Consider the following 12622-nt stretch of genomic DNA (forward strand, 5'->3'; position numbering starts at 1 on the left):
TACTAGTATTAGATTATACCGACTTAAATTATAAGGTTGCATCTCGGGTCGCATAAAAACATTTCCAAAGTTTTTAAAGAATAACACAGGTTCAGCCTTCATTTTCGTTGAATAAATAAACTTTAATTTACAAAGAAAAAACGCGAAGATAGAACTTTTTCGTATAAGACTTTTCTATCACAAATATCATCAGGAAGCTGTAGTTTAATTTTTATAGATTATACATGCCACACCCTCTATAAACAATCTTTATCCAACCAGGAACAAACATCATATCCTAAATAAGTACAGACTCTTTTTACCAAAGCAAACCACTAGTGTGACGTTGCTAGCGCAACCATCTGGCCTTGTCGTGCCAACTAATTTTTTTTTGGCAAATTTTTCTGTTTCATTTGAGCTAGCAAAATCAGGACCGCCCCTAAGGACGGTCCCGTTCCCCAAATACGCAGCGTTCGTTATCCAACTCTAATTTTAATAAGCAAAGTTTAGTTGTTCCTGTTTTGTAAGCAGGCAAAATTGGAGGGAGCCGAAACATTATTTAATCCGTATTTCATAAGCCAAGTTGGTTAGAAGGTGCGCGAGGACAATTACAGTCGGTTGGCAATACAATACCTAGTTAGAATTTTGTTGTTCCTTTAACTTTAAGAAAGCAATACCTGGTGAGTATACCGTGAATGAGGCCAAGTATAATGTAAGTATTGTTCCTTTATTCGGATGTTATGCTTAGTTCCATTTAGATAGCTAAAGAGTTACGGAAAAGTACAATAGCGTCTTATTCGGTATCTGATTTAGGAAATTTTCAGACAGCTTCTAACTAATGGTGTTGTGGCTCCGCCATTTCTGGCAAAATACAGAATTTCAACGGCTTCAATTATGCCAAATGAGAGACCAGAACAGGTGTCCAATTCTCTAAAACAGTATTCAATATGGGCTCAGGCGTTGCAATGAATACGCGTGGACATCACGCAGTCCAAAAGGTATGATAATATATTCAATAAATGAAAAACTTAGGGAAGTTTTAACATTTTTATTAGCTCAGGTCATACATTTCGGGTAACAAATATGTCATACATATTACAACATTACACTTTAAATGACTTTGTTTTATATAGTACACCCAGTAAACTACTGTAATCGTTTAAGTTTGAATTCCCTACGAACCCCGGAGGTATTTTTTTAACAAATAGCATACATTCATAAATATTTAGCTTTAGGGTAGTAAATGATTGTACGTAGTCATATGACTTAGGTAGTAACAACTGTTTATTCGTCAGAATTTCGTAACAAAATCCGTTAATTCCTGATTGGCGTCGGTTGTCAGTATATACAAAAGTTTGTAATGTACACAGTACTAGATATATCTATAGGTTCCATGTATGTTACACTCATAAAGTTTTTTATATATTAGCGTTCATTTCTCTTCTATATACACTTTTCACAGTCTGTATCACAATGTCTTTACCCCATCAGTTAGACTAACTGCCTTCTGAGTTTATTTTTGACTTAGATTGAGATTGTACAATTATTACAACAACTTTGGTTTCTATTCTTAGTTTTGATTAAAATATTTACACTTCAGTCAATTTATTTACATGGGTTTGATTATTTTTTTAGAACTTTTCACTCCACATTCCACTTCTCTGTTACCGTATGAGAGACCCCATCGTCAGCACAGCCGTTGTCACCAGCTCGGCTGTCAACAGATAGGAATCTGAAACAAAAGAAAAAGTGTTACATGATTTTGAAATATTTCAGCCATTAACATCAGGAGTGGGATAGTTTAAAAATCAGAAGTGGGATAAGTTTATAATAGTGAAATAAATTGCTTTAGCTATTCCGCTGGAAACAAAACACGATAAGTAAGTTTCGGAGGCAAACACATTGTCTTTTTTATATGGGAAATTTAACAGTGTATCCCGGTTTACTTAAGGATAATATTTCCCCGGGATGATGGACTTTCTTATAAGGAAACCATTTAATCTCGCCGCAAAGTTTTTCTATATAGATAGGCGACCATTATTCAACGTCGATCAAAGTATGACAGGAATTCGTATTATCAAGTGTATATGTTAAAGTCAATTTCCTGTAACTTTGTCTATGCTTTGGAAACTGATATCAATAACTCGGCTATCGATCCTTTGGGAATCCTGTAGAGCAGCACGCCGACGTGCCTGACTAATCAAGTTTGATCTGCCAATACCCGATTTCTTGCTGATAGATATCGCCGTTATTTATTGTATAACTATTTTTATTATTATAAATCAGTATTCTCCTTCTACTCATTGGAATATATATCCTTCCAGATGCTTTCCTATGGCAAATCTACATACGTGGAAATGTTCTGTTGTTCGCTGTAAGTGTGGTGAAGAGCATTTCTCGCAAGATAATCTTGGATAGCTTCGGCGCGCAACGGAATAATACATAATGTAGAAAATTAAACCCAGAGCGGTTACGACCTCCCTCTAAGCGCGCCCGCCCTCTCCGTAGCGTAAACGAATCTCACCTAACTTATTTAGCAGCGTATTACGTTAAAGCAACGTACAGTATCCTCGCCGAACCTTAACTGCATAATACTAAACCGATTCCGAGGAAACTATCTCCTAACAGACGTCGAGGATGGAAAATGGGACGGCATCGCAGATAGCCGGTTTGACAAAGCCGCAGTACCCGGCGCCTCCGCCAGCCGGTGTATCGGCCCGGTTCCTCCGGGGAAATCATCCCCAATTTTTGTCTTCGGGGGGCCGTTCTCATACCCGATGCACGACGTAATTGAATTCTTTTGACATCCGAATCGCGTAATGAAAAGCGCGTCTATCCCGAAATAAACCCTTCAGAGACGTACAGGGTGTTGAACTTGTTAGATGAGATTGTGATGCAAAAGTGTAATAGTGGACACTTTTACTCCTGAACATTAAAACTGTATTGATGAAAGGAATAAAAAGCAGTGGGCCTAGTATCGCACCCTGAGGCTCTTCTGATGGTTGATAAAAGTTATCGGGTTCGTTTTGTATAAATTGAATGCAATGGGTTATAGATCTACCAGACCTGAAGCCATGCTACCCAGGTATAACTAAATCGATAGTGGTTTGGAAAATAAAATATCACAGTCTCTTATAATAAAGGTCAAACTCCTAGTTATTCGCAAAAGTTAACAAATTGATGCAGAAAGTTGGCGTAGTGAGTAGATGTATCAAGGGTGTATTCAGGGATATTAGAATCGCCCAAGACTGCTTTTGGCAGAACAGATAATATTTGCTCACTCTATTTGTACTCGTATATTAAACCCAGTATCAAAACAATCTATTGTTTTGCAGAAAGTCACGACTTCCGTTTCCCGTGAAGCGAAATAAAATATAACGGTTATGATTCTATTATAAAGTGTCCCCTTAGGGCCGTCCGATCTGGAATCCTTCCATTCCTCCTATTCGGAAAAACAGCAGTTAATATCGGCCCCCCGGATTCCGGCGAAACTAGATAAAAACAAGTCGAAACATGCGACCCGTTCCCCGTCGAGATTGTATCGGACAGATACCAGAGAAATCGGGCTATAAATAAAAATATATTAAAGAAAAAGTCACTCTTTGACCTGTTATTTTACATGGGGATAGGCGGGCATCTGGAAGATTTATATTGGCCATTTGAATACGCTTTTTGTTTCATTCGCCCCAAGAAACCGGGTTACGTCTGAGGGACGTAAAATATACGGCCTCCCCGACAGGTATACAGGGCGTTCGATTCCGCAAATCCAACTTACAGAATAATATATGTTTTAGGACTTAAAATATCGCCGTCGCTGATGACGAGCATTGTCTGTGTGCAACATTGTTTTTAAACGAAATTAATTGTGCATATTTGTGCGTGAGAGGTGGCGGTTTATGAATATTATTATCTCAAATAACGGCAATCTCACATCGGTTGGTTGACGAAAAATTGAGACTAGATGTAATTCTCTTGGTGTGCCGTAGCTGCGGAAATACGCGAATTGATTCCATCTATTTCACTTTTGTCGGGGATGTCAATTTTTGCTGGGAGATTTACCAGATGAAGACCTTATCCCCTGATATCCCGCCGCTCGGAACCCATCAAGATAAATTTGTGAAAAGTGTAATACAAAGCCGTAAAAACTTGATAGATGATTGAGGGAAAAAGTACAAAATAATACACTTTCTATACAACGGGAGGGAGCTTATCTACTACAGGACCGGCCTGGGAGGGAGATTATGTATTGACATTTTGTGTCGCTAATGAAATTTTTTTTTATATGTGCATACAATATGAGAAAAATTACTTTCAGCAACGGGAAACTTTAGCAAGGTTTCCATTTGTTGTAGGATTATACAGAGTGACTCACAAATGGCGACCAAAAATGAAATCACGTATTCTTTGGTGAAAGGGGAGTCTTAGTAAGTGAAATAATTAGAAATTCGGCACATCTATTTATGTAAACATTGTCCAAAATCTGAGGGCTTTTCCAAAAATGTTCACCATTTGTGAATCACCTTGTATGTTGTTTTCAATCGTCTAAGATATAGGAAGTTTTAGTACGCAATATCACATTTTATTCCAAAGTATTTTTCTAACATTTATAAATAAATATTTCATCAATTTTCATCTAGAGGCATTGGCATTAAGTATATCAGTACAAAAAAGTTGCAATATTTTATTTAAATTTAAATCTATGTTCTACCAAAATGTAGCTTACAATAATGTATGCTATCCAGGATTTTGTTTTTTTGATCAAATGACAAATATTCTTTTGTGCCTGTTTTGGGATTGTACAGAGACCTAAAAAAATCATGAATACACACAATACACAATACACAATCTGTTAAAAAACGTTTACCTGAATAAAATGTAACAATACTATTGTATTTTACATTTCCACAATTTTATTATTGGACGTATGTTGAATACTTGGGGTATTTTTTTCAATAATTGAAAATATGGCGTATTTTTACAATATATGCAGAGGTCAATTCAGGATTATAAGAGAACCATCGAAATAGATCGTATTTTATTTCATTGGCAAAAAATTTGTTACTACTTATTAAGGATTAAAATTTGTAAACGCAATGTTTTAAAAATATTCACATTTATTTAGAAACCTCAGGTATGCAACATATTTTTTGCGTTATCGTGTCTCTAAATAGTGCTTATGAAATTATTTTAGGTATATTTTGAACTAAAAAGTTTTAAAGAATATAATATAGTGCTAAATCTTCAAAATCGTCGCATTTATTTGGAAAATAATATGTACATTATTGAAATATTGTCTCCTTATCTAGATATCACTAGAAGGCACAAAAAGGAATTAAATTTAATATTATCACGTACATTTAAAAAGCAGCACGTATTTTGCATATCATTTGGATTTCAATATTTTAAAAAGTGCAATACAGAATCATATTTTCAAAATTCTTGCCCTTTTTCAGAACTAGTCGTATTCTAAACATCTTTGAAACCATATCTTAAAAAGAACTTCAGTGAAAAGTCACGTAAAAAATTCTGGCACATATTTAAAAGCCATCACGTATTTCACATGTCTTAGGAACTGAAACGTTAAAAAAAAAACAATAAGAATCACATTTTAAACATTCTGGCACTTGTTTAAAAGCTTCACATATTTCGGATCTTTCAAATTTTGTCACATCCTAAAAACTCGCTTATTTAGAAACTGTCCCATATTTTATATATCTCTTCAATCTGAAACTCTTAAGAAGTATAAAAGAGATCATATTGCAAACATATTGGCATGTATTTTGCATACCTTTTGAATTGGAAGCTTTTAAAAAGTGCAATAAATAATCACGTTTTAAAAATGTTGGCACTTACTTAAAATCCGTCACGTATTTTATTCATGCTTTTAATTTAAAGCTTTTAATAAGAGCAATTAACAATTATTACTAATTTCAAAGCTGCGCGTACCTATTTTGCATATCGTTTGAATTTAAACCTTTACAAAGTGCAATAAAGAATCACGTCTTAAAAATGTTGGCACTTATTTAAAAACCGTCACGTATTTTACATATCTTTGGAATTTGAAGCCTTTCAGAAGGGTCATAGGGGTCAATCTTTAAAATCTTGTCACTCATTTAAAAGCTGCACTCATTTTGCATATCTTTTGAATTTAAATCCCTTGGAAAGTGCAACAACAAATCACATCTTAAAAATTCTGGCACTTACTCAGAAGCCGCACGTATTTTATTTATCTCCCGCCCGGATCCACTTAAGCCCCCAATTTTTCAATCCTCCAGCCCGAGTCCCGTCCTGTCCTCGCCCCCAAATCCCATCCCCGGCGTATCATCTCCTCGAGAGATGAAAATCGATAGACACAAAGTGCTACTCTGCATAAGCTCTTATTTAGCCATTTCCTTTGATTTGCGTTGTTGATTCGATATCGGCCTGGTGGCGCTCGCACGGGGCGAATTCCCTTGTTAAATGATATTCCGAGTTATATCGCTGTTACAAAGTAAACATGCTAGCGCGAGATAGGGCTGCGGAATGCAGAGACCGCAGCGCACTCTGCGAGCGGGGCGCGCGGGGGCGGCGGCCGCCTGCATACCCAAATCGGGAATTTTGCTGAGGAAAAAGTTTCCGTAGGTCACGCTTGCCTGTTTCTAAAATTATATTTAAGATTTACAAATTGTAGTCAAGGAAGTAAGTCCTTCAACATGTCTATCGCGAATTTTCTTTAGGTGTCATGTTTCTCGAGCATTTTAGAAGATATGGACAAACCTGCATTGTTCCGGGAAAGAGCAGGAAATTTTTTTGGACATTGAACACAGATTGATTTATTTTTAAGGTCATATTTAAGGTTGTTTGAAGGTCAACTCTTGTTTTTTTATGATAATACAAATTCTGAATTATTTTTTCATTTTCAAAGGTCATGTTTAAGGTTATTTGAATGTCAACTCTTGTTTTTTTTGATAATACAATTTCAGAGTTATTTTTCCATTTTCAAAGGTCATATTTAAGGTTGTTTGAAAGTTAATTCTTGTTTTTTTTGGTAATACAACTTCTGAGTTATTTTTCTATTTTCAAAGGTTATATTTAAGGTTATTGGAAGGTCAACTTTTGTTTTTTATAATACAAATTCTGAAATATTTTTCATTTTTAAAGGTCATGTTTAAGGTTGTTCGAAGGTCAACTTTTGTTTTTTTATGATAATACTAATTCAGAGTTATTTTTTCATTTTCAAAGGTCATGTTTAAGGTTCTTCGAAGGCCATTTCTTGTTTTTTATGGTAATACAATTTCCCAGTAATTTTTCCATTTTCAAAGGTCATATTTAAGGTTGTTTGAAAGTTAATTCTTGTTTTTTATGGTAATACAATTTCTGAGTAATTTTTCGATTTTCAAAGGTTATATTTAAGGTAATTGGAAGGTCAACTTTTGTTTTTTTTATGATAATACAAATTCTGAGATATTTTTTCAATTTTAAAGGTCATGTTTAAGGTTGTTCGAAGGTCAACTCTTGTTATTTTATGATAATACAAATTCAGAGTTATTTTTTCATTTTCAAAGGTCATGTTTAAGGTTGTTCGAAGGTCATTTCTTGTTTTTTATGGTAATACAATTTCCGAGTAATTTTTCTATTTTAAAAGTCATATTTAAGGTTGTTTGAAAGTCAACTCTTGTTTTTTTATGGTAATACAATTTCTGAGTTATTTTTCCATTTTCAAAGGTTATATTTAAGGTTATTGGAAAGTGAACTCTTGTTTTTTTATGGCAATACAAATTCTGAGTTATTTTTCCATTTCCAAGGGTTATATTTAAGGTTATTTGAAGGTCAATTCTTGTTTTTTTAAAATAATACAAATTCGGCTATTTTTTTATTTTCAAAGGTCATATTTAAGGTTGTTTGAAAGTCATCTCTTGTTTTTTATGGTAGTACAATTTCTTAGTTATTTTTCCATTTCAAAGGTTATATTTAAGGTTATTTGAAGGTCAACTCTTGTTTTTTTATGATAATACAAATTCTGAGTTATTTTTTCATTTTCAAAGGTTATATCTAAGGATATTTGAAGGTCAACTCTTGTTTTTTATGATAATACAAATTCTGAGTTATTTTTCATTTTCAAAGGTTATATTTAAGGATATTTGAAGGTCAACTCTTGTTTTTTATGATAATATAAATTCCGAGTTATTTTTTCATTTTCAAAGGTCATGTTTAAGGTTGTTCGAAGGTATTTTTTTGTTTTTTATGGTAATACAACTTCCGAGTTATTTTTCCATTTTCAAAGGTCATATTTAAGGCTGTTTGAAAGTCATCTATTGTTTTTTTATGGTAGTACAATTTCTTAGTTATTTTTCCAATTTCAAAGGTTATATTTAAGGTTGTTCGAAAGTCATTTCTTGTTTTTATGGTAATACAATTTCCGAGTTATTTTTCCATTTTCAAAGGTCATATTTAAGGTTATTTGAAGGTCAACTCTTGTTTTTTTATGATAATACAAATTTTCATTTTCAAAGGTCATTTTTAAGGTTGTTCGAAGGTCATTTCTTGTTTTTTATGGTAATACAATTTCCGAGTTATTTTTTCATTTTCAAATGTCATATTTAAGGTTATTTGAAGGTCAACTCTTGTTTTTTATGATAATACAAATTTTCATTTTCAAAGGTCATGTTTAAGGTTGTTCGAAGGTCATTTCTTGTTTTTATGGTAATATAATTTCCGAGTTATTTTTCCATTTTCAAAGGTCATATTAAAGGTTGTTATTTTATGGTAATATACTTTCTGAGTTACTTTTTCATTCACAGTCATTTGAATGTCAAATTGCTCTCTCGAACATCTTAAGTTGGCGAGATATCTGGAAAATGACTTCTATAAAAGCTCGAGGACCACCACTTGGCGACATGACATTGAAGGTCATTTTGATAAAAGTCACTACAATCGAAGACAATGCCCCAGATGTGTGGTATTATCCGTCCTACGGCATTCAGAACTATTACTTTGAAAAAACAAGATATGACCTTGAAATAACCTTCAATATGACCTTCAAGGTCAAACCCAAGGTCACCAGATGAATTTTTCATGCATTCTACAGTTTTAATTGATTTTTCCACCATTTCTGGATCTATTAGAATTATTGTCGACTTCTATGTCAGTTTGAAACGAAAAATTCCAACTTCTCTCTCGCTAATACGCTTTACATTCGACAATATGTAAATTAAGGACATTTTTGAGTAAGTATTTAAAAAAGAACGTCGTGTGCCCCAAATTGTTTTAATACAAGTATTTAGCTTGTTAAGATACAATTTTATTGTGCATATAAAAAACTGGTGCCTATATTACCGGGAATTTGGGCTCGTTAGAAGGTTATTATGCAGCCGCAAGCTCTCTGCCGTAACAAAGCGTTAATTTGAGCTTGGCTGGCTTTAGAGAACGGTTCAACTTTTTACCCATGCTGCACAACTAGTTATATAAATTCTATCCATTCTAGCCGTTCTACAAAGTTGTGTTTTTCTTGTAGGAACTCCGGCCGGTTTGGGAGCTTTTTCGTTGATATTTTCTACGCTTTTGAAAGTTTTTAATAACTTTTTCAATCCGTCATATTTAATTGGTCTTTCTTGTACGTGTATGCAATAGCTGGATGAAAATTTGAAGTTATTATTGAAGCTGTATCATTACAAATCATTGCATACAAAAAAATTAACGGATCTCAAACAGATAACTACTCCAGATGTGCTTTTAACTGATGTTAGTAGCTTACTATCAAGTACAAAGCAATGACATTTAAGATATGACACATACTTTGTAGGTTATGTTTCCAAAGCTCACTTAAATTCAATCAAATTCATGAAAAGTGTAATTGAACTACAATTAATTGTTATATGCTTTAACAAGTATTAAAAAAGAAAGCTTTGAAGCTCAATAGTGCACGGGAAATTATGAAAGATAATAAAACCTTTATTAGTTGGCATTATAATTATGTTGCTGCATCGTTATGATGTTCTTTTATCGCTAACTAGTTACTGGGGGTTTAATGGCCTATTGTGATTTAATATAACGCTTAAAGATAGTTTTTCCAGCAGTAAAACATCTTACTTGAAGTAACTTTTGTTGCGTTTCAGACAATTTTTTGCAGGTACATATATCTAATTCCTAAAGATTTCAGTTTATCTTTTGCAAGATTTTATTAAAAATTGTAATCCTATTTCGTAATTCGTCGGATATTTATGGTTGACATAAGTGACTGAGTAGTTTAAAACAAAGTCAGCGTACCGAGATAAGTCCCCATCGATCACCGTTACATGTCTTATTGAATAGCAGGATGGAAAGGGAACGATTTGGATTGGCAAATTTAAGTCATTGTATTTTTTTATTTCTTTCCTTTGCAAATCTCATCGGAAACAGTTTTAAATTGAAATATATGATGGACATTACATTTTATTAATTATTATGAATGGATTTTTATAGTAATTGTACATTTAGTACATTTAGTAACATTTATAAAATCCGGATAATTATTCCCCTCGCGTTTACTAATTGTTATATTTTTCTCAAAATGATTTGACTGCTCCATTTCAGTCACCGAAGGCTCAATATTATCTGACTGATCCATTAAAACAGCATGATGCGACGTACTACTAGAACCTGGAGTTGAAGTGTCATTGTAAAGAATCCTGTTGGCTATTTCATTTTTGTTACTTAAACTGTCAGCAACATAACTTTCTGCAATTGTGGCTGATTTCCACCGACCATGTCTCTTGATTGCTAATACATCAACTCCTGTATTAGCCAGTAACGTTGCCGATGTTATTCGGAATGAATGACCTGTATATATTTCAGGATGTTCTAGTTTTAAAAACTGTGCGATCTTATTAGGAATCATAGAAAGGATATTCTTGCCGACTGGTTGGTTGTAACATCTACCTGCTTGATAGCGCATAAAAAAACGTGAAATTTCAGTTTTAATTGCCAATCTAATCTATATATATTTCCTGAGAATTTCTAGGTGAGAAACAGAACCCAAACGAGAACTAATTGTAAACGTACGTGACATGCCGTTTTAGAATCTGGAATTGTAACTACAATAATGTCATCGTTTTTTTTAAATTGACTTTGTCCAATTCGTCCCCGACTGTTGGTTACCTCTTTTATGGTGTAAATAACTATTTGACACTTTTGCGATGCTCATTTGTTCCGGCACAAAGTTTTGTCGCTCCAGAAAAATTTTTCGGTATGTGTAGTTCGTTTTTTCCTACATTTATGCTGTCGTTAGCGCTAACAAAAATATATTTTTGCCGTGTATTAATATTTATTAACCAACGCACCTCAATTTTTTTCTGTATGTTCGAAATATTCTTAAGTTTGACCGAGAAAGAACTTCCCCATCCCACATCTGAAGTTAGCGGAATCCTTCCGTGTAAATATTGAAAAAAAAAACGATTAAAGTTCGGGATAAAGCAAAGCTATCACTTCCCGGGGATCTGTAACGCCTTAATTGTCATCCGGTGCCGGCGCCTTCCGAAAAACACCCGGATCTGCATTTCAAATGAGCGCCGAATGAAACCAATCGCCGGCAATTAAAGCGCATAAAACTTCGCAATAATCCCCCTCGTCTGAATATACCCCCATTGATTCGCCATTACGCCTAATGCCCGGAAGCCGGCGACTGCGTCCATTCCCCGTCCCCCCGTCCGCAATAAAACGCGCGGAACATAATGCCTTCGGACGTTTTAAGGATGGAGTAGCTGGATGTTAAGAGCACATAAAGCGGGGTGCTTTATAATCATTATCTGCGGACCGGGCGATTCCGCTCATCCACGGCGCGGCGATGTTTATCTCGGTCCCCGTCTCGGCACTTTCGGCGGCTTTAACGACGTAAACAAGTGTTTATACCTCGGATATTCTGATATGCCTTATAATTCCAGTTTTAAACTCGCGTTACGTCTTAAGCGACGCCGTAATGACCGCGATTATTTTAATATTTCTCCGGCGGAGCCGAGCGCGGCGTACTTTATGGCCGACGGAAGGCCTATTTCGCGGCGCACCTGGGGCTTCTTCGCCCCTACGCTCCCCGGGAAATATTACAGCTCGCCTCAGTTCAGAGGAATGCACATACTTTACAGCATTAGAGCTACCGCGTAAAATACTCAATGTGCTGCGTAAAGTACTGACTTTGTGAATGTGATGTACATTACGCAGTTTTGGCATAGTGCGTAAATATTTTACATATGCCTATAGAAACGTAAATGGTTTTCGATACGTTAAAAACACTTTTCCCATTACCGTGATTAAAATAATAGCTCTCTATACATTGTACACTACGCACCTGTTCACATTAGCGCGTAAACCGGTTTTAATTTAATTAATTTTTGTCATCTACGTTGCTAGTGACAGTAATTTTCGCACATTTCGACTATTTGTTCGGTTTTGTACACAGTGTACACTACGCAGCTTTTCGCGTCCGTATGTAAAGTAAATATTTTATCCCTTATTGTCAAAAAGATAATCGTTTTTCATTTTAATTTGCCATATTTAAAATTATGTTCTATTTCATATACATTGACTGTGACAGATATTTCTTTAGTTTTGTACATGTGACAACAATACTATTATTGCGTACTTTTGAATATCTTGTCCAAGTCATTAATTTACTGATAAAACCGAAGTCAAT

General features: G+C 34.6%; 1 protein-coding gene across 1 annotated transcript in view; it reads right to left on the minus strand.

The window, feature by feature from the left end:
• Positions 1-1012: 1012 nt before the first annotated feature.
• Positions 1013-12622, minus strand: part of LOC108907343 — a 138704-nt gene continuing 127094 nt past the window's right edge. Inside the window, exon 6 of the mRNA XM_018711023.1 lies at positions 1013-1711. Within this exon, the coding sequence (XP_018566539.1) occupies positions 1644-1711 (68 nt within the window). The 3' untranslated portion in view covers positions 1013-1643. The remainder of the gene's footprint in view (positions 1712-12622) is intronic.

Source organism: Anoplophora glabripennis, unplaced genomic scaffold, assembly GCF_000390285.2.
Source record: "Anoplophora glabripennis isolate ALB-LARVAE unplaced genomic scaffold, Agla_2.0 scaffold1, whole genome shotgun sequence".
Classification (NCBI taxonomy): Eukaryota; Metazoa; Arthropoda; class Insecta; order Coleoptera; family Cerambycidae; genus Anoplophora; species Anoplophora glabripennis.